At 45.0% G+C, this 27262-nt stretch overlaps 1 protein-coding gene across 7 annotated transcripts in view; it reads right to left on the bottom strand.

Annotated features, from left to right (window-relative positions):
• zfhx3b (zinc finger homeobox 3b) overlaps nucleotides 1-27262 on the bottom strand; it is a 143131-nt gene that overhangs the window by 71158 nt on the left and 44711 nt on the right. For 6 of the 7 annotated variants that reach the window (XM_050058204.1, XM_050058117.1, XM_050057955.1 and 3 more), the window contains exons 2-4: nucleotides 22148-24664; nucleotides 21397-21976; nucleotides 17934-18430 (exon numbers count right to left, since the gene is read on the bottom strand). In XM_050058204.1, coding sequence (XP_049914161.1) covers nucleotides 17934-18430; nucleotides 21397-21976; nucleotides 22148-24628 — 3558 coding nt within the window. In that variant the 5' untranslated portion in view covers nucleotides 24629-24664. The remainder of the gene's footprint in view (nucleotides 1-17933; nucleotides 18431-21396; nucleotides 21977-22147; nucleotides 24665-27262) is intronic. The other variant, XM_050058033.1, reaches the window with a different exon arrangement.

A 27262-nucleotide genomic window follows, 5' to 3' on the forward strand; every position in this document is an offset into this window, starting at 1 on the left:
ATCAATCAAACAGAATCATCTTGTACATCTATAACTTCCATGAGATTTAGAGGAAAATCTCAGGAATGTATGAAAGGCACCACACTGGATGTCTGAACAGAGCTATATAGGGCTTTTAATGGAAGTGTGTGTGCATACCAGATAAGAACAAGATGACTGACTACCTAGATCTGGTCTCAGCTGTACTGTAGGTCACTGATGTGTTAGTAGGCTAAAGGCAGAGGCAGCCCTGCACCCACACAGCTGACAAGAGTCTCCAACACCTCACTGCCTCTCATTTGTCACTTGCCAGCCTGACAATGGCAGCATGGCCTTGTGGAGCTGCCGCAAATGTAGGCAGCAAAAAGCTTGTTAGATGGAGGCAAAGGATGAAAGAAGAGTTTGGAGAGGGTGGAGGTGAAAGAGCCCTATAAGAGTGCAGGAGACGGTGAGTCGAGGGACAGGAGGGTGCTGGATTAAGATACAGGCAAACACCACTTGTAATGATTAATGCAGTCAGTGAGAATTAAATTCAGAGCAGGAACATTACCCAAACACAATTAGTCCTCGAGAACAAACATCACACTCTGCCGTGAATGCAGATTCATTGCCATATTATGGTGAGGGAGTAGCCATAAGAACTCAAAAGGACTCCAGAGGTAAAACTTTACATGTCTGACGTGGCCTTCTGGAGAGTCAGTGTTACTAATACGTGTCCCCTTCCCACCTGGCGTGCTACTGTAACCCCCCAAAAAGCCCTTAAAAGTGCCCACAGCAGTAGGGGTGACCCAAAGCCATGGTTACTGAACTGCAGGACTGCCCACGCTCTTGCTTCTAAGCCTATTGTCATTAGCTGATCTCCTGTTCCACCTTTTCGCTGACGTAACGGCAGAGAGGAGACACAGAATACAGTCTCCTCTGGCTTGTATTATCTAGCTTTCACCCCTGGCGTTCTCAGTTTGGTAGTGTAAATATTTCATTACCACATAATTGGTTGCTGCTTCAGGCTACGCAATAAGGCTGTCATAGCTGTAACACTGTATGTTTTCTGAATATCCTGTATCCTTTTTTTTAATGTAAAATTCATAGAAATGTGTTTTGGGGAGAGGGGGTTTGAGATCTCATAAGGGGAAATGTTTAGTTGTTCATGCACTGCCCTCGCACAAGCTTTCTAGAGACACCAGCTAATTAAGAACAGTGATGATGTGCTCAGCCAGTGTCAATATTTAACCCAGTCTTACACTGCTATCTTTATTAGAAGCATTGCGCCGACAAAAGGAGCAACATGGCCTTTGAGAGGTCCTCTTCTTAAAATGAAAATTAATGAGTGGGGTTGAGTGGAGGTGAATATACAGAGTGGATCTATATGTGGGCTTATTTGCATGGAACATGAAGTGCCTTGTTGGAGTGAAACTGCCGTGGAGGGTTCTTCAAGCAATTCATACACCATACACCCACCAGTTTCACCTGTCAACTCTTCAGTAACCCTGACATTGCACTTTTGGTGTTACAAACTAGACATAAAAAGTTAACATTTTGAGTGTAATGAAAAATACTATTGCTTCCATAATGTGGACTACTTGGAGTGTCAAGGTCTTTGCACCATAAAAAAAACCCACTACACACATCCCTCCTGTTCATTCTTCAAAAAGAAGTCTTCAAGCTATTACTATTTTGAAATCTGCAGATATTAAAATGTCAAAAGTCAGAGCTGATGGCTCACCTTATAAGAACCTTTTCTGTTTTGTTTTTTCTTCATAACACCCATTGTAGCCTTTGACCTATGCCCACAGGGAGATAGTGCACTTTTGAAGTATGCTCCCTGTACGGTGCCCCCTCCCTCCCTCCCATGAGCATAACCAACTCTATCACTAATACACATGTGCCTCGCTAACACAGATTTTTTTTACAGGGTCATTCTGTTGGGCTCGCTCATTAGCCAAAGAAAAAGACATAACTCCACGTTCCATAAAAAAAAAGGAAACAAAAGTGCTCATTGATCAGGGTGATCAATTGAGGATCAATAACCTAAACCCTCATCATTCCCAGTGCAGCATAATTGCAGCTGAGATATAGTTGTCATCACTAAAAATCAAACACAGACCAGACTAATTGGAAGAGGCCTATTGCTTTGCTCATGCTGGCAAAAAGCTTTACAAAGCCCCAGAAAGACTTGTGATGGCCGGTCATTGGAGCTTCCTAAAATAACTGCTCATGCCATTAGCAAGTGTCATCGTGGAGGTCATTGTGCTGGCTGCCCATTTGGGGACATTTAATACAGGGCATAGCAAGCTACCACACAAGAGTGCTTTATATCCCTTCTCATGTAACTTGTGCACGTAAGTTATAAGATCACATTAAGCCCCACTTTTATTGGACAACTTGTGATTTTAATCTAATGTTTTGGGGGAATGTCCTTATTAGACAATTTGTTGCTGACCTCTGTGTTAAGCAGTGGTCAGAAAAAAAGATGTCATTTTCCACTCCAGTAGTTCAGCACAGTAAAGAGGCTTAGAGAGCTGGTAAAGCAAAGAGGCGTGCCTGATATAATAGATATTTCACAGGCTGGCATCGCAGCCAAGCTGCCCTTACTGGCTACACCATATACACTGCTCAATCGTGCAAAAAATCTCAAACTATACTTCAAAGCCTACCACTTTTCCCCTTCCTGTTTATTGATTAGATAGAGCTCTTGTTCAGTAATTGTGCAGTAAATCAAGCATGGTGAGCACTAATCTCAAACCCGGGAGGAAAGTGTTAAAGGTAAAACCTGCTGAAAAGTGCATAATTACGGTGCTGTGTTCAGCCAGGAGAGAGGATATACTCCTCCCTCTCACATTTCTCACTCACTGCCTGCCTGCGCAACCAGAGGCAGCAGGGAGAGGGGTTGGCAGAAGAGCAACGGGAAGTGTATACAGTTTCTAACCACCTCTCACTCCCTCCCTTACTCTTTCAATCCTTCTCCCTCTCAATGCATTCCCAACCAAAGCGCCGGGGGCGCCATGCTTGTAAAGAAACCACAGCCTTTTGAGTGCCTCTTGTATTTACAAACGGAGGCATGTTGGAATCAAAGGCATTACCACATGACATAGCACATTAAACAGCTGGCAGATTGAGAATTTATAGACTGAATAGATAGTGAGTGGGGTAAACAGGAATTGTGCCATTGTTGGATCAGTTGAGCTAGCTATACTTGGTATGAGAGCCAAACTTACCTAAACCAGGGTACAGTTAGGAGCAAAATGCAGCAGCTCCCTCCTTTCCCTTGCTTTGCCTTTCCTCCTAACACACAGCTCAGGCTATACTCCAGGTGGAGACAGCTATCACTTTCCCATCAACTTCCCGTTCCTCTTGTCTCTCCGCCCCCCTTTTCTCTCCGCTCTCTCACTCCCAGCTGCACAACTTGGTTTCTGTGCCATGTTTGAAGAAATACAAAGCTGTATCTTTTCCCCCATCTTCTAAAGTACTAAAATCTGCAGTTAAGAGATTTTTTTTCCTCTCTCCTCATCCCTCCTTCTCTTATCCTCCTCCCCCAACGCTTTCCCCATGTTGCTATTCCGCCTAATCTCACCTCAGTTTTTATTTCACCCTCATCAGCAGGGACCTAAAAATAAATGATAAATGGAATATGATATTTTAAAGTCTTATCTCTTATCTGTTCTTACAGGGGAATAATAGGGTAGTTAATCCTGCAGATCCTACTCAAATTGATTAATCAGCACATGCGGACAATCAAATAAATGATTAATATTCCCCAGTCCTGTGGTCGGACAGTTACCCCTGAAACCATCAGTAATAATTCAGTAACCCTTCCCAGACCACAGGCTGCAGCTAGTCAGCCTCACTCAGCATCAGCCCTCTGATGTTCAGCAGGACTTTGAACTCCCCGCACAGAAACTCAGACACACCAGGGGTAAGACAATCTGCAGTCTACTCTCTCTCAAACTCTCCTACAATGCCTGCCTACCTGATCAAACTCACATGCAAAATATACAACGGATTTTAGGTAGAACAGCAACATATAAGACAAGGGGTGCTTTGAGACAGCAGCATACCCTCATCCAAATGAGGGAGGCTGTAGAAACAGACGTGTATTCTCCTCCCCAATGACTGTATAGATGTGCTATATGTACAGTAAAATCTTTCTGAAATTACCAAGAGGAGGGCCAATTATAAAAATTCACCACGCGGTCTTACAAAAACCTGCACTTGCATGTTATGTAAGTGCTAGGTAAAGTACCTGAAAAAAAATAATGCCACCATGTTCCCACAGCTAGAGAACCAGATGTCTCTGGGCACTCACGTGCAGACAGACTGACAGAGAGACAGACTGTTTAGCAGCAGCTCTCCCAGGCCTCACCACACTGAGCACACCCTGTCCTGCTGGTGGACAAAGGGGGGGAATCTCCATTGAAATAGACCCTCTCTTCTCTCCCATTACCCATGCTGTTCTCCCTCCCACGGAGGTCACACAACAGCTATCGTCAAGGCGCTTCTCTGCATCTGCCAGCTATAACTGTTCTTAATCAGGGAGAGGACCAGTGGCAGAGGAGAGCACCTCTTGCTCCCCTGCATCCGACCCAGGCTGGGACTGAATGGTAGGGGTGATGGGCTGGGGTTGGATGGAAGATGTGTGCGTGTGTATGACTGGTGGGGGGGTAAACACTGCTTCTAGGTGTGGAATGTCTGCTCTGCTCCTAACAGCCCTAGAGTGCTATAGCTGTGAATGTCTGTGTCTTTCTCTGTCAGTGTTTGGACACATGAGGCCAGTACTCTGCTCCGACAAACACACACATAGATACAGTGTACACACACTGTTTCAGCCCACCCTGATCCCTCCTCTCTGCCTTACAGGAGGCTTGGCCTTTGTGTTGCGTCTGACCAGCTGGTTGCCTGAATCAGCATGTGCAGCTGTCAACTACTGTGACGAACATGACTCTATACCACTACCAGGACGCGGTGACTCTTCACTGCATTGCTATGTTTTAATATGGCTGTCTGGCATTACTGCAGCCATTTAAAACCCAACCCTAAGAAGCCACTGACCTCGAGGGAGTTTACACAGGCCGAGAGCAGGTTGAGTTTTCGCTATAACACATATTGATGGCCTTTAACTAGTGTTTGAGAGCCTTGGAAGGTTGTGCTGTAAGAACTTGACTCACAACTGGGGGAAGACTGAGCTCTAAAGTGCGAGTGGCCATTCAGTACTCTTGCCAATATGCCTCCTGATATATAGCTTTGTCTTTAATAGGCACGGGCATGGTGTGTAGGGCAGTGTCGTGAAAAAGCCCCAGTTTTATATAAGCGTTACAGTTCACTTTGATCTCTTCTCTTGCTCCACTGTTTATAAATCAGCCACACAAATATTTATGAGCGGAACGAGGAAAATTGCTGGTCTGGTTTGTATCTCTGCCCTCCTTCCCTCCCTCCCTACTACGTTCCCTCCCTCTCCTCATGGCTGATGTGTGGATGAGGCCACCGCAGATGCAGAGCGAGCACATAGGCCCCAGGCCACATCCATCATATCTGTTCTGTCTCTGGTTATTGTGTGGCCCCAGAGAAGGCTGACCTAACCAAAGCAAGTAACAGAAAAGACAGCACAATTAGTATGAATGTATGTATTACTGGTCACTGGTTTAACTTGTATGAAATGATGTATAATAGCCGAGCTATGAGCGTGCTGCATGTACACAATCAACAAAACCATCAATACCAGCCTGTGTGTGGTGTGCATAGACACACGTATGCATTTGTGACCCTGACTAATGCATCACTAGTTCATCAGTAACAACGCTCGATTAATTAATACGGCCATGTTCAATACATATTGGCTCTGCCTCCCTTTTAGCTCACCTATCTGTTTCTGCCCACAGCACACACAATGGGACAGGCCCGGAGCTTCTGGATCCATACACTTTAATTGCTCCCCCCTGCCCTGACCTCTGATCCAGATCACTCTGATATACAGCATCTCTATTAAATTGGGAAGTAGGTAAATATTCTTCTAATGACCCTCAGTTCTAGCGACACCATTGAAAATGGAGGAGAAAAAAAATCAATCTTGTTTTTTTTTTCCTTTTTGCCCTTCACTGACTCTATTAGTTCCCTTTTTATCTGAGGGTTGACTCCAAAAATGTGGAGAGAGACCGAGCAGAATGGAGTGTCTACTCTCATTTTGACAGGGCAATGGACTTTACTGAGATGCATTTCGGTAATGAGGAGATTACAAACCTATGCTCAGAAGGAAATATCTTTTTAACGGCATCTCGACTGTCCTTCAAGTAACACATTGGGTTTACTGAGCCAATATAAAAAAAAAAAGAAGTCAGACAACCTTTATCTAAACCGAACAGAATGTTGATCCTGCAATCTAGACTCCAGATAATTTAAAAGATAACGCAGTTCAAGCGGGAAAGAGACAAACTCGACCAAATGTTACCCATCACGTAGCGCGGGGGCACACACAGATAGTGGTCTATGCAAGGCTGTGTGCACGTGTATGCGTCTGTGCATGTGTGTAAACAGTACAGTAAAAGCCGATGAACTGTATGCGTGTGTCTGTGGGCAGGGGCGGGCGGGGGTAGAGAGGGGGTGGTAGTGGTGGACTGGCTTGTCGATCGATGCAGTGATTGGCAGTTAATGGCTTTTCCTGTTCTGCCTTGGTAACCCTGGCCTGATGGCTGTTGCTTCTGATCAGAGATGGCAGATGGTGTTTGATTTTCGTATATAAACCCCTGACTTTGTGGAGATGGCTTCATCATTTTTAATGATTTAAAAGTTAAGTTGAATACTGGGAATACTCCAGTGCTGGATCTCTCATCTAAAAAGCCCTAACCTCCATTCCAGATGTAAGGACTGATCTCTCTTAACTACATGCGCCGCTCACGGTTAGTATTCCGCTATAAGACACCCAATCCGTCAATGATAAGTTATTAGAATGAAATTCACAACACATATGTTTTTCCTCTACTTTATGCTCGCCTAGTTTTCAGGCTGCTCCGTCACAAACTTGCTCCAGATCTAATACGACCACTCAAAGAATAAAAAAATCCCTTAAAATCACAGATAATCCCAAACACCTAAAGACCTATCACCAAATTGTTCTGTCCTTATCACACCACCAGTCAGTACTGAAAGCACAGACTAGAAACTGAGCTTAGGAAAAAGGAGGAAAAGTTGTACATGTAGGAAAATTGAATGATAAACTCCATTTGATGTGTAAGGGAAGATGGTGGGAAATCGGAGTACAAACAGCAGGTCCTGAAATCTCTGATTTTTCTTCGAGTAATTTCATGTTCTGAGGGGTTTGCCTTTATTTGGCGCCTCACTCAACCAGTTTCAACTGCTTAAGGCTTAAGTCTATGGTTTAAGTCTATTTAATATCCCATAAATCCAGACATTTTGACATTTCATCTCCCTGGAAACTCAAAAGGAGCTGATTGCAAAGAAAAACCTCGGAGATGAAACTATCTGTATTAGAAGGCCGTGCTGTCCCTGTTTAAAAAAACAAAAACAAAAAAAAAAGTCTGATATGGCGGTTTGGATTGCCAAAGCTGTTGTTGTCTCTTCATGTCTGTAAGCCGTCTGTGAAATGATACTTGCTGAGAAACAGGAAGGTGTGGCCAAACATTGGTGAGAACAAAAGCATTTTTGTGTGTGTATGTGATGATGATGATGATGATGATAATGTTGTGTGTGACAGATATGTGTGTGTGTGTGTGTGTTGTGTGTGACAGATATGTGTGTGTGCATGCGAGTGAGAAAGAAAGAGAGAGAGATTTAGGTCACACTGGGACTCATAACTGCAAAATTAATACGCCCTCACTCCTGAAACATCAACAAATAATAAAATACTTTGCTTTACAGAACTTATTAAGATGCTCTTTCTCTCCCTCACGCCTCTCAGCATGCAAATTAATACATTGATCATTTGAATAATAATTTGCATTCCAGATCTCACAATTTCATGTTCAAACTTTAACAGCTCCCAGAGTTCTCATTTAAACAGTAGCTGCACAGACAGCCCTTATGGTTCAAATTATTTCAACATGACTATTCCAACCTAACAAGCATAAATTAAGGAAATTCCTATCTAGTGACAGAGAAAGGCCATCTGAAGGAAGGATCCAAGTTTGAATTATTCAGCAGTCCTTAATTTTAGGGCTAGTGTTGATTGAATGTGGTGACATTATTAAAAAAAAAGAGTTTGTGGTGCTGGCAAGGAAGGCAGTGAGGGATGATAGTATATGATCTGGGAGTGAGCCTGGGAGTTCAGTGGCTGTGGAGACTTCCTCTGCTGTCTGCTCCTCTGAAGAGATCTCAGAGGAAAGAGGCCTCTGTAAATCAACATGAGATTGAAAAGGACTTTATAAAACACAAATGTGTGGAGCTGCTTACACTAAACAAAAGCCTGCACTTCAGTCTCTCACTTTCGCCAGCTCTGGCTAGTAAAAGAAAAGCGTCAGACGGCGTGACCCTGAGGTTCGCCACATAAACGAAGCAGGGTGAGGTGAAGGTGAGCAAGGAACGGAGATGATATGTCGGGGTGGGGCTTTAAGGCATGGTAGTTAAACTCTTTTTCTTCCCCCCCAGTGCCACTCTGTCTATTCTGGGCATCAGTTTGTCATGCAGGAATGTGAAGGCCATAAAGTATCGGTGCCCTTGAGAAACTGAAGAGCATTCTCGTCCCCAACTCTTAAAGCTGTCTCTCCCTCTTTCACTCACTATCACTTTCCCCAACTCGCTCCCCCTCTCGCTTAGTTTAAAGTAGAACACAGGTGTAGAAGACGGCACCCGTGGGAAAGATAACATTTGGGAACATTCCTGGGGTTAAAAAAGACGTGCGTTTTTTCTGATATTCCTCATCTGGGGAACTATGTAATTGCCTTAGTTCCATGACTATGCCTTTGTCCCCTTTGTGCCTCCACCCTGCGCTCCCCATCGCTACCTCTTACATCACTACCTAGTAATTTCCATATTACGATTTAAACAAGAGATTCTATTCTCTGCTACCTTTTTTTTCATTTTCATCTTTCCATTTTATCCATCTTTTGTATTGAAGAATAACAGGCATGATGAGAAAACAAGGTGCAAAATGATCTGTTCCAGGGCCCCCAATAAAAACCGCATGACACCCTGGGCTGCACCGCTTAATTACAAAAGGATGAAATCTTTTCTTCTACATCTGGAGAAAACATTGTCTGCATAACACTGATAGATTTACAGCTCCCAGTTCTAACCCTGGACTGCAGCACACAGCAATTAGGCAAAACATGGATGGACAACCAGCGCCATGAAGTTTAGAAAGAGAGATGGCTCGGAAAGGCCTCTGACGCCCCACTGTTTCAAATAAAAACTCTACCCAGAAAATTGTCCTCAGGAAACCAGTGGAAGGTTAATCTTTAATCAAGCCTTGAGAGTGGTCAGAGAGGTGAGGCGAACTTTTTGTTGCACAGACTACTTCACAGAGTTCACGTCACATTTTGCGCTACATAACCCATCCAAAATAGACTGCTTTGAGAGGAACATGCATGCAGGCATCAGCACCTCTCTGACCCATCACAAACAACAATGAAATCCAGGCGAGAAATTGCTGAAGTTCTGCAATCCAACAGTAATCGATGCACCACAAAATGGAAAGACCTTAGGGGCAGATTTGTTAAAACAAAGAAAAACCTAGGTAAAACAAAGGCAGTACATGCTCTGCGCACTTAGGAGCTATTTAAATGGCTGCAGTACTGTAAATCAAGCATGGGTTTGAATTCGGCTGCCTTCCAGCAAACTACATAGCCAACAGGTTGTGCTCAGAAAACTAAATGTCCTCACTTATAAATACATGTATATAAAATGACTTAATACTGCGTAGAATTTTTTTGTTTAGCTACTCAAACATCATTTAGGACTTACAAGTGGAACATTACAAGGCAAGGGGAATGAAACAACAGCCAGGGGCACATATCTATCATTCTGTAAAATTTATCTGTCCCATGACTCTACTCTGTAGGCCAAACCCAAACAGAATAGAGGTCCCTGTGTGCTCATCCTGGTACCTAAGACCTCCTCCCCTCTCCTCATCTGTCTCTTCACCCCACCTTGCTTTCATGTACAGCTTCACTGAACACAGACCGCAGAGCTGAGTAGTTTTGTGGCCCTGACCACTCGGAGGCCATTAATCTGGTGGCTTAGCCACTGATGTATTGATGGCACAGAGCCGGTAAGCCTGCCTGCCTCACTCTCTCCATCCCTTCAGCTTAGGAGCTACATAGATTCACAGGAGCCTCCATCTGGCCTCATCAAAGCAGTGTTTACCTGCCAATTGCCACTGTTAGTCTTTCAGGTGCAATGGCTATAGGTCGCCAGATGTATTGACCAGCTGGGCAAAAAAGACCTGTGAAACGCTTGATTCGAGTCATGATAGCCACACAGTGTGTTTGCATGAATTCAAAACACATCAGCGGCTGAGTCTAGTTTCTTTTAGAGTTCGAACCACATGCAGCAGTTTACAACTAATGGCCCTGATACACCAAGCATGATCAATGTTGGGTCATTAGTGAGCATATATCACCCTAGTTTTTGTGGTGTGTTTCGCACTGTTGGCACCAGTCGTCCCTTGACACCTGTTCTTTGGCCGATTTAGCATATTGAATCTGCATCAGAGCCAGCAGAGCCCGTCAGTGAGGGAAATCATTCTGATTGGCAGTTCAGCTCAGTGCACAAGGGGACAAACAGAAGTGAGGAAAGCAAACAGCTAAGGTCAAGAGGGATAGAAACAAACTTGTTAGACTAGGTAAGATTATTTTTTTAGCCATTTAGCAGAAACAATTCATAATTGTTTGTGTTACTGTTTGCTGGCGCACAGTAAATATCCTTTGTTGTTTCAACATCAGGTTGTGTTGTTGATGTGTTAACGAGCTAACTAGCATCTTGAATTCGTCCTGTCAGTCTTCCAGTTTCCCTTTTTGAATAACAAATACAGACTACTGTCACCTGCTGCTATGGCGTGCTATTTCCTCTCATGCAGGTCCAGACTGTTTTGGCCCAGACACATGTGACACGAAGGGCTTCAACAGTTGGCCTTTGTTGCCAGTTTGGTTTGTCTGGTTCTCAACACTACAAGAATCGGAACTTACATTAAGGTGTTCTGTTGACCAGGAAAATCTCCAAATTAGCATTAATGCTACTGTGTTAATATATGAGCCTGTAGGCAACCACACATAATTCTAGACATTAACTGGGTCATTAAACAACACATGTTGCTTGGTTATTGGGAAATGCAAAGCAAGGAAAGGACAATCACTTCGATCTGGGTATTCATAGTAATATTAGTCATCTGTGTGCATGTAAATGTGATGACAGTCCGCCTACATGACAATTCATTTTACTGCAGTTTGACTAGCAAATACATAATGAGTTCATAGGAAATTGCGGAGGCCACTAATTATATGGAATCCTAAGCCTGAAGGTGTTTTCAAAGACAAGGCAAAGTGAATACTATCTCTGTGGCATCTTTACAGCAGGGTGGTCAAATCACAGGATCATAACTGATATGACTGTAATATTATCTTTCTCCAAAATGTAATTGTCCTCTCAATAATTCCACCATCCCCAATAATCACTTTAAAAGGGAACAACTTTATTTTACCATTTGTCATAACCACAAAAATTAAAGACAAATTTAAGCCTGGAACACTTTGTACGAAAATCAGTGCGTTGACAAAATGTTAACAGTACTTTGCTCTCAAGTGAGGAGGAAGGAACTTCTGAAAGGCTGATGAGTAAGTAGAAAGAGTGGGACGGGGGACACAGATGCTGGATTATAACTCAGGAGAACTTTTTCCAGCATGGTTGGATTAAAGATATTTAACCTTAAGCAGATCCCCATTCTGGACCACCCACTGCTTCATTATCCATACTGGTCTGTTCGGTGGCTCCCCTAACCCCCTGTTTGTTAGGTTTATTAATTTTGTGGAGACAGTGAAGAAAAGGTAGGAACAGCGAGGAGAGACGCAATATAACGTAGATAGAAGCAGAGTGGACTGAGAGGTATAGAGTCAAGGATGGCTGACAGTTGACAGAAACGGTTTTACTGTCTGTAAAAAGCGGGGGATGTAGGGCGGGAGGTATAAACTGTATATGTGCACCGTATATCAATGCTTATTGTGGCAAAACTCACCTAATGTACAAAAAGTGGAATTTATGTCTCCTTTGCAATGAACCCCAGCCTCAAAAACCGATATGCCTTGCCTCCTATTTCCTTTCCCTCCCCAAAAGCCGATCTACCCTCTCTGCTGATGGAGATAACAGGATCAGCAGCTTCCTTGCACTTCAGCAGGAGCGTGCCCTGCTGCTCACATCCAGAAACAAAAAAAAATCTAATCAAAACAAATAACCATTAACACAATCACCAAGGAGCTCCAACTCCCAGCTGACAATGTAACACATCATCTCTATCCCTTCTCGAATCCTCCTATGGCTCAGCGCGAGGGAACACAGAGAATGCATCTCTATTGCCACCACAGACCCAGGATGGAGGACCTGGTCTGGTAATGCACTGGGCCCTTTTAACTCTGGCAATTGTGGTGAACAGACATTGTAAAATAGAAAAAAAAGAAAGCTGGGAAAAGACCAGCCTCCCCTGTGTAAGCAGCTTTCTGCCCCCTGTCTTTTGCTTTTTTTCACTGTCACTTTGTCAGTCTCAGCAAAACCCACAGTAGGGCAGTTGCACATACAAGCAACAGCAGCAGCAGCAGCAGCAGCAGCTGTGCCACAAGTCAAAAGCCCGACCCTCTCCCTGGCCTTCTCAAGAGGTGGGAGCTAGAAAAGTTGTGAAATTCTTGCACATTGCCAAACACCAAGCCCTACCAGCCCCCCTTACTTGCCTGACAGCACCTCTCTCCAATCCAATTTTTTTTGTAGTGTGCCACTCCATCCTTGTTCCACTCACCAGTCAGAGTAACTGAGATCTGTTTGAGATAGGACACTAAAGCTCAACATCCTGCAGGCAACCCCTGACACAAAGGGGGTAACTGGGGTTCAGGATCAAGACTTGTATTGACTAAGGAGGTGTTACAGGGGCTTGTACAGAATTTTAATACTTCCTTAGTGTGATGCCTTTTATCACATGTAAATCACTTGTACAAAATCATATTATAAGAACTTCTCTATGAGCAATTAAAATGATACATTTCATGAGCCCTATGTTGTCATCTGCTGGCACTTTAGATTACAAGATTGCATGTGTGTGTGTGTGTGTGTGTGTGTGTGTGTGTGCGTTTGTGTGTGTATTCACACGCTTGTGCATGTGAAAGGAGAGAATGGGCTGTCTCCCAGGATGTGCAGCGAGCGCTTTATTAGAGCGGTAGTACCAGTAAATCAGAGCTCAGCTCTTCCTGGAACTGCTGCAACCTTTCCCACTGAGCACTATTACTGAACAATCATAGGCTAGCCATGATAATTAGCAGAGTATCTATCCTTCCAACCCTCCTGTCGCCCCCACCCCTCCATCCCCTCTCTCCTGTCTGTCTCTCCATCCTTCTCCTACCCCTCCTCTTCTTAGAAATGTCTAGTGGGTGAGTGGGTAAGGCCAGGCGCCCGCTAGACATCATTTCGCCAGAGGACATCTCACAATACCTGCTGTAATTTTTATTTTGATGCTGGCCAGCGTGACAATTTGGGCTCATTTGTCTGCTCACAATATGAGACCACCACAAAATATTTAGAATTTTTGGGACATCACGGAAAAGTTAGGAGCGCAGGAGAGGAATACGACATGATGGTGCCGACCCTGTCACAGTAGTGAGGGGTAAGAAGACTCCATAATAACCCTGTATGTGTGAATATCTGACAATTCATCTAGGATGCCAAAATCAGCGATCCTGTCATCTAGTGGGCACGTGGCCTATGTCAAAGTCAGCAGGACTGACCTCCTGTACAGCTCTTTTTGATTGATATTTTTTCTAGAGCTGGAATACAAACATCAGCTATTTGTGGTTGTAACCTAACGACAGACTATTGTATAGTCCAAGAGAACTGGAGTCAATCCTGGTAGTTATGATCATTAATGGGAAGAGGTCAACACAATTTGCATTCCTGAGTCTGAGAAGCCAGTACTTCAGGATCATCAGTGAACCACCTTAATGCCTTTTCATGTAACCGCTAATCCCTTCATTTACATTACTACCTCTTTGCCTCTATTATGTTTCATTGTGATTATTTGCTCTCTGCAGAGTGTAGACTTTTTCTTTCCTCAGCGTTCACTGATTCTTTTGGACTGCACTGAAGGGTAAAATAAGAGCAGAGACTCCATCCAAGTTACAGATGTATTGTGTTCGCTAATGGGCCAGCCGCTGGGCTCCACTTAACACTATGTTAGTGCAGTTAAAATGCAGAACATACAATCAAAAGCCCTGTTCACATAGGTGAGGAGCAGACAGTGGATGTGACTGTGCGTGCAAGGCGGAGGGAGAGATAGGTGAGAAGTTTGTATAGTTATGTGTGTGCTCAACAGAGCGGGACCAGGAGAGAGGGAGGGGTGTCAGGACTTTCTTGGTTAAAGATTCCCCATCTGATAGTGACGGCACTTTCTCCCTTTCTTTCCATGGCCAAGCGGCATCTGGAGTGGATTTTGTGCTAGCAGACACCGAGGAACATGATTACATTCGGCTAACTGCGCTCTAAACTGATTATGCATGTGCCAAGCTAATGGACTACATTTGCAAGAGGAAAAATAACATCCAATCAATCTCAATTACCGCCGATTGCACCGGCCCCCGAGACAAGGAAGGTAGCCAGCTAACTCCCCATGCTCCTCCCCTTTCCCCCAACCCTTGACTGGAAGCTGAGGCCTGTGGCTGGGCCTGGTTAGGCCCCACCCTTTCTGTCTGGCCAGAGCAGCCAGGGCCTGGGAGCTGGATTAGTTCCACTCATCTCACCTCCACACTAACACATAGCCAAGCCCTGAGGCCTACTGCTGGTGGTATAAGGGCTATCATATTCACACAGTATGTACGTGGCTAACTGTAAAATGAGAATGTAAGCTGGGTTTGTTCAAGATGAACAGAGAGTCTCAGGGGAGTGCTACGTAGTCTCAAAACACAGAGTACACAAACTAACATTTGGGTTATCTGGATACTGCAACACAATCCATCTGTTTGTGTTTAGGAATGACCATCCTAGGAGCAGATGGGTGACCATCATGCTATCATCAGAGCCACGAAAAAACCCTAAGGTCCATGGGAAAAAAGAGAAGGTGAAAGTTAGCCTCGGAGCACAGGGGTGTGTTGGCAGGACACGCTGCACTCAGAATGGGTATGTCTCAACTGAGAATACAGTACACAGGGGAAGACGGCATCACCCCCCACTGTGTGGTGGTCCATGTGGTCAGGATGACTTGCAGGATCTTTCTGTGGTCTTTTGGAACATTCCAATAGTTGGGGTGGTGGGGGTGATATTTTTAGAAAGCCCTAATATGGGCCGCATACCACAGACTCTCAAATTATCCCATCCAGCTTAGCCCTCAGTTTAAACCTTCCTTTTTAATTCCAGTAATTACAGGCTCCAATTTATATGGAGCTGTGCACACAAAGGGCCTGTTTAATGCAAACCAGTTTGATTTGGGTGAAGTGTCCCAAGCATCTCCCACATCACACGGCCTGTTTATGCTGACTTGATGATTTATTTTCTCCCCAAAAAGGTTAAAAATGGTGCCATTTGCATCGGATTTCTTTGGGGAAGAATAAATGAATGGTGATTTTCCTTTTTTCGTCTTTGCATAGTACACCAAGTTGGGTTTACAGGCTTGTGGGCCACTGTGGGTTTCTGCCTGTCAGTATCTCTACCAGGACAGTAAATCGAATGCAGCACGAAGACTGTGACATTGTCAAGTGGGGAGCCTGCGCTGCCAAAGAGGCCTCACAACCATGTATTTGTTGTCCGCTAATCACATTTGTAAGTCATAAAATATTGTAATAATTCTTGTCAACTCCAAAACATCTCTGTTTTTAAGTAGTGTCTGGGATGAGGAGAGCTTATGAGGGCTGCAGTGTTCTCGGGTTGAGGGAGCAGGTAATTTCTGGACAAATGCACACACTCTTACTCAGAAGATCAATTGGTTTTAAGAAATATGGAGCCATCTTAAGAGGCTTAAGTCATAAAAAATGATCATGCCTGGATGTGTTGTACATATTTAATCCCCCCACAGCCTGAGCTGCAGTATGATGACATATGTCTCTTCTCTCTTAAAAACTTGTGCAGAAAAAGAGACAGAGGAGAGAAAAAATGTTTCTTTTTTGCCTTTCGGGCTCATAGCAAAGTGGAAAGCACAAAGATAATGTAATATAAATTGCACCCTATCCTGCCAGACAAAGCAAGTCTCTCTGTCCAAAAGGTGTGAGGAAGAGAGTGAGGATTATGGCAGTGCCTGTCTATTTTGGTCTAATGTGAAACTGTCATTGGAATGTGGGCCAGTAAGTCCAGCAGCTAAGGCCAGGAGAGAATGACCATGGGCTGGAAAAAAACACAAGGATAACTGGCCACGCTTTTCTGCTGTCTCACAACTGACTCGACACATTCGCAGATTAAGTTGCATATTTGCATTTGTATGCATCTATAAATACCCTGTGCATCTGAAAAAAATGTTCCTGTGGTCCTCTCATTTATCCTGATGCAAACCACAAATTCTCACCTCAACACCTCCTGTGTCCTCTGGTCTCTCTAACAGCTGTAGCAGGAGCATCACACCGTCCCCTTTAACTAAACACTGAAAATTGATTTCTCTCTTTTACTGTGATTTCAGCACAAAGGACTTGTGGACAGGAAACATGTCTATCATGCCAGTGGTTCTGAGGAACCACTCAAGACGTTGGATGATTTTCAAAAAGACAGCCTTTTTGAGGCGGTGTAAGTGGATGGGCCACTTCACCTTAGTTTTTAATGTGATTAAAAACACCATGCTTGAAGCAGCACATTTTTCACATGCTCTTTTCCAAAAGAAGTCATGGTATACTAAGATACCAATACAAAAGTGTCAAGCAACAGAGCTGTTTAAATAGTTCTTCCTGTTTACTTTTTAAGAGTCAAACACTTGACAATGGAGTGGACTTATTACAAATAATAGCAGCATCTACAAGGAGACGGTGCACATCACAGTGTTATATGTTAGATTATGTCTGTGTGTACGTAGTGTAGGCTTACAGGGAGCGCATGTTGTCACTGTTTGTATGTGTTTCGTTGTGTGTGTGTTGTACGTGCGTGCGCAGCTATGCCAGTTTGGGTTAAGCGCAGAGTGGCCAAAGCCGCAGACACACAGGATAGGTACCTAAGTGGAATCAGGCCTGTTAGATTTATGGCCATTTGTTCGGAGAGTGTTCATCCATTGGCTATTATGGAATGATTAGAGGAGAAGGTGAAGCTCCAAGTCCAGCAAAAATCAATACGGCTGTCGAGAACGATTCAGCCTTTCCTGCTCCGAGGAGTATTAGCACCAAACCTCTGTCTCCTCACACTTCTTCATTCGTCTCCTAGTGATTCACCCCTAAGCCTCCAAACCAGCTTCACCTGCCATGTTCTTCTCGTGGCAGCACTGTGGCCCCTGCGTCTGTATGACTGCTGGGATGGCAAGAGTAACACAAGAAAGCCATCATTCATGCCTTGGAAAAGCAACTAGTCTAGTGGTGTGGGCAGCACTGGAATATTTACTGTGCCATGCGGAGGAGTATCAAGTTAAGAGAGGGAGAGGATTAAGGGCACATTTGTGTAAAACTCATCAAAGTTCAATCGGATAATAAATGCTTCCAAATATGAAACAAATGTACTACTTCCTATGGTTGTACTATATAATCTCAAACTGTACAATAATATATGTAGTGTATATATTCAGTAATGATATGAAAATTGTGATACACTGTCATGACAAAGTTGATTGTTAGGTGTGATAAAGGAGCTTGAGGACCACTCACCTTGTAGAGTTTGAGGCTAGCCTCATGGCGGGTATTGACAGTGTGCATCCTCAGCTTCTCCAGGCTGTTGGTGTAGTAGTCGCAGGCATTGCACTTCAGGTGTACCGGGTTGCCTATGGCCACACACTTCAGGCGCCATTCATTGCCTTTGCCCCCTTCTTTTATGTGGGCCACAAGCTGGTACTTTTGCACATGCTTGTCTGTCTTGCAGTGAAGCTGGAAGTTGGCCTTGAGCTGGGTGGTGTAGTGGCACAACTTGCACTGGTGAGAGTCGCCCACCACAGCACGCCACTCCTCCTCCGGGAGGCTGCGTTCAGCTCCCATATGCATGCCGAGCACATCCAGGTTGTCAGTGGTGAAGCGGTTGCATACAGCACACTGAAACAGCTTGAGGGAGGGGTCGCTGGTTTGTGATAGACTTTCTCCCAGGGTCATCAGTTCTTCGGACACCAACTGCCCACCGCCCAGCCGCACATCCATAGGGATCTCCCCACCTACTAGAACGTGTGGGGAACACAGAGAAAGATAGAAAAAAAGAGGAAGAGAGGAAAGAAAGGTATTTAGATGGCTGCAAATATACACTTGTGTTAGACACATTCAAAGCTCAGACAGCTCAGAGTTCTGTTTTTAAAGATCACTTTACCTCTCAGTATTTTACCTCAGGACATGTAAATCATTATTTAATTGTTTTGAGTTAGTGAGCATAGTGTTCTCCAAATGAAGCCACAGTTTGTGCATCTCTCATCACCACAGGTTAAGTGAAGCTGTTCAGCTTTGAAAAACCACACTGTCTGTCGCTACGACATTGCATGAAGGATAATGTGCATGCACGAATTTATGGACCTCTGGCTATCCTTGCTTTGAGCTGAGAAATAACAAAGACCGGACTTTTCCATAAGGACCAAAACCTCACACTGCCAGAGAATGAATGCACACATTGCCCTGTTTGGGCTGGTGCACTTTCATGGCCTGTCTTGTAAATCAACTCCAGAGGCCATGAGCTCCGCAGAAAAAAAGCAAGTTATTTTATCATTACCAAAGAACTAAAGAGTTCCCAAGCACACATTACTGTAAATCAAATCCATCGCCCTTATTCACTGAATAATAACATAAAAAAATCCACTTCTCTGCTTGGATACTTTGCTTGGATTCTTCTGCTTCTTTCACTCCAGATTGCCTCTAAATCAATATGGACACCTACAGCAACAGATTAATTCTGCTTGGTACTGAGTCTAAACGATGAGAGGGGGAAAAAAACGCAGCAAGCACATATCCTATGACACCAACCACAGAACTGATGTCTATACAGTCTGGGAAGGCTGACTTTAAAAATTAATACTAAAAATATGAGGTAAGAGCAGCCGGAGTTTTTGCCTTTGCTTGCTGATCTTTAATCTTTCACTGCCCAGACTGAGCATGCAGGCTTGACCCTGCCTGGCTTTACACTAAATTAATTCCAGCAGCTCCTTTTTTATTTATTGCTGCAGTATGCAGCCTGCTCTTGGACTTTTCTCCATTACCTGAGTTTTTATAGCCAGGAGAGGGAGACCTTTGAGAAGCCCTCTGAAATCACTCACAGACCCAGCTCCCCAGTCATGGCTTCTTACACTCTCTCTCTTTTTTTTTTTTTTTTTTTTTTCAAACACACAGATGCACACATATGCCCAATCGCTATCCCAGTCCTGTCCTTTCCTCCACCTTGCATCTCTCATTTCTACCTGGCTCTCATGCCCCATTGCTATGCAGATTCAATGATTTACCACAGACCTGGATCATGTTCCTCACTAAATCCTGGTTGTAGACCATTAGACGAAGACTCTGACTTGTAGCTTTGCATCTGTTTTCATAATTTTTTTTCATTTCATTTTATTTTTTACTGAAACCCAGTTATTGTAAAGGTATGGAAATATAACGAGATCACATTTTTTACTTATATGCTAAGTTTTTAAGTGAATAGCTGTCTCACTTGTTGTTTGTGCTGTTTCATAGTGTCCGTTGGACAACAAATTCCATCACTAATAGTGAAAAGTCACATCCTCCTCCCTTCTCCTTTACTCTCTTGCGCCCAGTCTCATATCTTCCTTTCACTACAGTAGCTGAGCCATAGGGAACGAGGATTACTAGGAGGATGAGATCATGTGAGGTCAACATTTGTTATCTATCTCTTTGGCAACACACTCAAAAGTCAAAAATCCACAGTGAAAGCATGAAAGGGCACCTCTCACTTTAGCTGCTTGGTCTGAGATCTCCTTGTGATGGCAGATTCTCTCAAGAGATTTACTGAGCTTTATGTGTCTTACTCTTGAGTTAATATCAGAGTGTTTGTGTATGATGTCTTTAAGAGTTCCTTACAGTGTGACAGAGGATGACACCACTGTATTTTATGGGCCCAGACTGTCATCATCGCCTCCCTTGTAACATGCTTATTACAACTCACCTCACAGGAAAATGAACCAGATGGCAGAAGAGGGAAAAAAACGAATTAGTCACAGCAATCAATTCTTGTTTGTGTCTTTGAACCGGCGACAGTTGGAGACAAGTCTGTACAAACTGTGGGGTTGTAACTGGCCCGCCGAACGCTCTGCTATGCTGCTGAATTACCCATGCTGAGTCCTCTAACCTCCCTTCTTTGACCAAGATAAAATTTATAGCTGCAATTACAAAGTTGGAAAAAAATGGAGAACTCCAGTGGTGAAGTTCAGCAGCAGTTTGGGAATAATGACATAAAAAAAAGCTGAGGCTGGCTGCCTGAGGGGGAGTGCAGGGAGAAGAGAAAATAGAGGCATGGCCCTCTAACTCACCTTTTGTGAGCAAAAGTGGGTATTGCAAAGTAAACTTCAAAATTCAGTCAAAATCACATCAGTACAGTGTCACTTACATGTCCTGTTAAGGAAAAAAGAATTACCCCTGGGCATCTATTTGCTACTTGGCACATTTAAAGCAATATATTTGTAGATGAAACTAATTGGCAGACTGGTCTTGTGCACTAGACAATTTTACTATGGAAGTCAGATCAAGGCATTGAGCATTGGCCTAATGCCATAAAGACACCTATCATGTATGGAGAAGGTCTGGGGTAACCTCTCCTTGTAAACCTGTCTCAAACAGTTCATGTATCTTTCACCTCTCCCTCTTTACATTTCAGTGACAATCTGCTTGTAAAATGAGACAATGATGTCAAGTTCACTAGGGCAGGCATACCTTACCTTAGGGCATGACAAAGAAAGGCAGCTACCAAAACTAAAAAGCTGTGATATAGCTAGAATACACAGCAGTGCAGAGAGGCAATATGTGGATAATCCTGCTCGTCGTTATGTGTGTTGTTAACGGTGTGTAAATTAGGAATCAAGATCAAGTCAAACTGAAACTGATTCCACATTAAAGTAATAGCTCTGAGCTGTACTTTGTGATTTTGTGGCAACCGGGGGATTTCTGAAAGCAAGAGAGACAAAATAGGGCTCACCAAGTGCAGGGGCCAGGGCAGCCATGTTGGGATCCAGGTGAAAGCTCCCCATCAGGAACTGGGCCTCAGCTCCAGCTGGGTCAATCTTGAGGCCTGGAGGAAGGCTCATGTTCTGGGTCAGGTAATATTGGTAGAGCTCAGCCTCAGATGGTGACGGCATGGCTCCCAGGCCAAGTCGGCCATGCTGCATCTGAGTCACATTCTGCTGGAGTAGCATCATGTTGTGCATGTGCTTCTCGCTGGTCATGTGGATGCGCAGGTTCCGTGCCACGTTGGTCTCGTAGTCGCACACCTCACACCGCCAAGTAGGTTTGCTCTTCGGCTTGGTCGGGGAGGGGGCCCCACACGGTCCAGCCATATGGGTGGAGGACTGTGTAGGGTGGTGGTGGGGCGGGTGATGGCTACTGGCCTGGGTCACTGAGGGGACAGCCACCACTCCTCCAGGGTTATGTCCAAACACCTGCTCCTGCGCAGAGCCAATGGTGCCTCCATTCTGCAGGGTCTGCATGTTGTTCAGATGCTTGTCCGACTGCATGTGGATGCTTAGGTTGCCCTTTGTGGTGGTTGAGTAGTTACACACCTAGAAATTAGAGGACATTTTCCATTAAACTGCAATAAAGGCAAACATATATTACTTTTGAATATAATTTCACATCTTACATAAGCCTAAATGGCTCAACAACACAAAAACAACTTAACCTGCAACCTCCCAGAAAAAAGTTGAGTATCGCCACATTTCTTTGCTACATACCTCACACCTGAAGGGCTTGTATCCACAGGTATAGCTTTCTCCACGAGCCAGACGAGGGTGGCTCTGACCACTGCTGCAGTACGCACAGGAGCCTCCAGAGTCTGGGTGCTTCTCTTTCATGTGAGCCTCCAACGTCTGCTGGTACTTGTAATGCCAGTTGCATTTCGGACACTTGAGTGTCTTGCAAGAGTTGCGTGAATGCATCATGGTCATGTGCCCACCTAAGGAGCGTGAGGAACCCAGAACGGTGTCACATTTAGGGCATTCTACCCCACTTCCTCCGTTACCACCAGGCCCATGGTTCTGTGAACACTCGCCCATCCCCGTCATATCACAGGGGCCTCCTGGGGGGAGGTGGGAGTGACCATGAGATGAAGGGTGGAGGTGATGATGATGGTGGTGCATGTGGTGATGGTGCAGAAGGGCTCCATTTTCCTCCTCTCCCTCTGCCGGGCAATCATTTGGTTCTGGAGCTGTGGCACTATCTCGATTGGCACTTTCATCAGCAGCAGCATTGGAGGACAGAGGTGAGGAGGAAGTGCCAGCAGTGTCATCCTCGCTCCTTCTGACGGCAGCTGCCGCCATTGCCATGGGAACAGTGGGCCCCTGGCAGTTAAAGCTCAGAGGGAGCTCTGAGGTCCTCCCCCCACCGTCTGCAGCTGAACCCTCTTTCTTGACAGAGGAGGAAGTGGAAGCAGGGGCTTTGCTGTTGAGTGTGGAACTGACCGCAGAGGTGCAGGCAGAAGGCTGGAGAGCGCTACTAGGCATTAATAAAGGAGATTTGGAAATGCTTTGGTTTGAGACAGCTGGTTCCCCCGCTTCACCCCCGCCGCTGCTACTGTTACCACCACAGGCCACTGCAGTGCTTTCTGCCTCCACCTCGTCTTCCTCCTCCCCTAATAACAGTTCCTCTTCTTCTTCCGAGCCCCCCATCTGGCTCGATAGGTGCGCCTTGTTTTCATGTCCCTCAGTGTCCCCATCCTCTCCCTTGCATGCCAACTCTTTCCCAGCAGGCTCCTCTGTTCTCCCTCCCTGTTTGGGCAGGGCACTGGAGTCTTTGGCAGAGCCTGGGGATGAGGTAAGAGTGGACACTTTGGGAATGCTCAGCCCTCCAAGAGAGAGGACCGAGCTTAGTGGGGTTTGTTGCTGCTGCTGTTGCTGGAGGCCAGAGTCAGAGTCTTTGTTGAGGAGGGTCTCGCTGTCCCTGCTGCTGTTTCCAGGCTCCAGATGGACACCACTAAATGTGCCATAGAAGCTCTGGCCAGAGTTAATGGGGAGCAGGGTAGGTGGCAGAGGAGTGCTCTTATTTTTTGGTTCCAGGAAACTGATGAGGGGCTCTTTGTCCTTCCCAATGCCCTGGATGATGGCAGATGCCTGCTTGTCCCCTAGCAGCTGCCGCTCGTCCTCACACAGTGTCATGCGGTGATCATGGACGGCATGAGTGGCAAAGGAACGCGCATAGCCAAAGGACAGCTTGCAGAGAAAACACATGAGAATGGGCTTACCCTTGCCATACAGGGCTAGTCCATCAAATTTGGAGAAATCCACGTTGTTGGGAACATCTTTGGATACACAGGACTTCTTGGCAGACCCATCGCTGTTCAGGTAATCCTTGTTGCTTTTGTGCCGCACATCGAAGACACGGAAACTGTGCAGGACAGGGCTGAGGCCTGCCATGGTTGAGGTATTGGGGAAACCTTGGTCTGAATTGCCAAACCACTTCCCGAAGGACGAGGCTATGTGGAACGTGTTGATGATCTGAGGGTAGACCGAGGATGAAGTCCCAGCAGGTTCCCCCGGTTTTCCCCCACTGGTGAGAGAGTTTGTGGGAAGCAGGCTGGGTACCATGCCCCCACCACTTTGGATCAACTGACTGAGGCTCTCCACGATGTAGGCTGAGCCGTCTGGCTGGTAGACTATCTCTCCAGCCAGGTTCTCCACATCACTACTCTCCTCTTCCTCTTCCTCCTCTCCTTCCTCACTCCCACTCTCAGGTGCTCCCTGCTGTCGTGTGGGCTGATGTCGCAAAAGAGTGGGCATGCCTCCTCCCCCTGAAGCCATCGGCACCCCAGGAAAGGGTTGAAGACTTGGGAAACAGCTGTCAATCTCCATTTCATCTAAGTCCTCAGATTCTGCCTCTTCACCACAGCTCACTCCCTCTTGCTCTTCTTCCTCAAGACCCTGTCTTCTGGGATGCAGCTGGCCTGTGGCAGAGCTATCACGGTGGGCCTGGGGTGATGTCTGTTTTGGCTGCTGCTGCTGGGACTGTAGTTCTCTCACCCCGTCATGAGGCGCACTGGGATTTTGGGGTTGAGAAGGGTAGGGAGCAGAGAGAGACAGGGGGTCCAGGGAAGGGGCCTGGTTGGTGCAAGGGACCTGTGAGCTAGAGTGATCGTTCCAGGGCTGTGGTGGTTGCTGCTGCTGGGAGGAGCCGAGCCCATCGTCTGTCCCAGAAACCACAGGAGACTCACAGCTGTCCATGCTGATGCCTACATGAGGCGTTCATCGCATCCAGGCCTGCAGAGACACAAATTGGGTGAGATGAGAGGTTATTGTTGTGTTTGGCATGTTAAATGTAAACACAGACAAACATACATACATGAGAGCACACAACTCATCACATTTAAAATGCCATTGTTGGAAACATAAATGTTTATATATTCCAAAATAATACTCCGCCTATTAAGAAAAGATCAGATACAAAAAAAATGTGAGGGAGACGCTATGTTTAAGAACCCCAAAAGAAGGAAATCAAATGTATAGCGCACTGGGTGAGAGACAAAAGTCTGAGATATAATTGGAAAAATGACACCATGCTCATTACGCTAGATTAGGTACTTAAACACAATACCTGAGACAAGCACTAATAAGCCGTCCATGATTCATCTTCCTGCCATATCAGGAAGGTACCATCTTTTATCTTCACCTTCCAAACAACACCCCTAATCTTATATTCTGCAAATCCTACATCCGTTTTTAATTAACTTGCAGTCAGAAAAAAGGAGAAACAGGCTAACTTAATGGATCAAATAGATTCCCTGTGAGATAATTAGACACTGAGAAGCCACCCATCAGCACATTGTACATTTACATAACTGGGAGAAAAAGGGAAAACTGCATCTAAAAAAAGACATTCTGAACAGTATCACCATTATCGCTCCATCTCCAAGTTGTGTACATATAAGAAGAATACATGCGCACTATTGATATAGATGTGTATGAACTTTAACAAGAGCAATAAAAGGCTGTATTTTCTATGAGCCCAAAATACATAAGCTGGGTTGGGACTTCGCTGCAGCTGTGTTTAGATCTTGCATCCAATAACCTCTACGCTCAGCCTGGTTTCAAACACTCCAGCCATCCTCCGCCTCTAAAATAATAAATGGGAGCTGAGCTTTCGGGAGCTGGCCATGCCCCGAGCATCTGAGAGGCCCAACACAGGCTGCAATTTAGAGCGCAGAAGAGATAAAATGATAGCTCAAGATACTGCTGAGCTAATAATTTTATTAAAGGGATGCAGCCAACATTGATTAAAGGGGGCAATCGGGCTGAAACCAATAACTCTGGGCTGCCCTTTAACCCACCAGTACTGAATATTACATGAGCAAAGTTTCCCGGCACCAAGCTCACCGCCATGTCCCGGTTGATTAGCACATTCACTGCTTGCACTTGATTTATTTACTTATTTACTTAGGGATGCAAATTTCAGCTGTGATCAGAATGGAGTCTACCCCCACACCCTAACATATTAACCACTGAGGGAGAGGAGAGATTGATAATGTCTGTCTGCCTCTTCATGAATGTCTGATGAAGCTCTCCTCCCACGCAACATACCTGAGACCTCTCTAGTCTATATGCACTCACACTACAAAAATAATGGACTTCCATTTTATGCTTTTGTATTTGGACTTCAGGATGACAGGCCAGAGGAGCACATTGTGGGCAAAGTCACAATAAATAAAGAAGCATTTTAACAAAAGAGCAATGACTTTGGTTAAATTTACAATATGACTGCAAAGATGATGTAGATGTTATTGTCATAAATACCCGCGGACATTCATTTTCTGTCAGAACGGTCCACTTGATTGTTTTCTCTACACACTACAGATGCTAACCCCGATGACCCTTGCCTTGCTTTGCATATAAAATGAAAGATATTAGACCGGCTGGCTTATTAACAAGATTGCTTTATACAGCCAGACATGATTTAGAGAAGGCTGCCATATTGAGTGAGGGGATACTAGCCCTTACTGGTCTGTATTTATTATCTGCTCCATTAATAAGAGGCTATGAGCTCAACAGCCATTTCACACAAATGGACTGAGGGCAGTGAGAGTAATGCAAGAAAAAAAAAAATGCCACATGTCAAACAGACAGTGATTCTTCAAACTAAAAGCATGTGGATAAACTGTACAAAACGAAATGAAAAAAAAAAAAGAGCAGAAAGTGTGACTTGTCTAAAAGGACTGCCTCATAGGAAAAAGTCTCCATGTGTCCTGTCTGAGCATGGAGTGTTTCACACCTTGTTCCTGTAATCTATTCCATCAGCCCCTCCTCCAGATTCCACTGCCTGTCTCGACCAGGCCTGGGAACACTGGGCTCACATGCACAACTAGTAGTTAAGACGGTTAGTTCACAATGACCTCTAAAGTTCTCTACTCTCATCTTTGCATGGTCCTGAGTCTGAACACAGTGGCTACAGTGCACTGTAGTGAGTGTATGTACCCATCCATTCCTATTACTGCTGTAAGATTCCTGAAGCAATTAGCAGTAGACAGGATAACACGATGACTCTTGATCAGTGCTGGAGCTCTGAGCCAGCTTGGTGTGTCCACTGCTTACAGAAAACAGGATTGCCCTTTAAAATCAAGATGGTGTAATTCAATAACCTGCAGTGGTTACTGATGAGCAATGGGATTGTCTGGAGTCGGCAAGTCGCAGATGGGCCAACTGATATAACGCTGTTTGTCTCTCGGAGGTCTGCCTGGCTCAGTGACACCTGTTTAAAGCAGGAAAAGCTTTAATCTCTGGGAGGCACTAAACAAGTCGGGGAGACAGACAAAGAGACGCGGTCGAAGAAGAGGGGAAGTGGAGGAGGCCAGTGTCTCTGTGTGC

Source organism: Epinephelus moara, chromosome 1 (genome assembly GCF_006386435.1).
Source record: "Epinephelus moara isolate mb chromosome 1, YSFRI_EMoa_1.0, whole genome shotgun sequence".
Lineage (NCBI taxonomy): Eukaryota > Metazoa > Chordata > Actinopteri > Perciformes > Serranidae > Epinephelus > Epinephelus moara.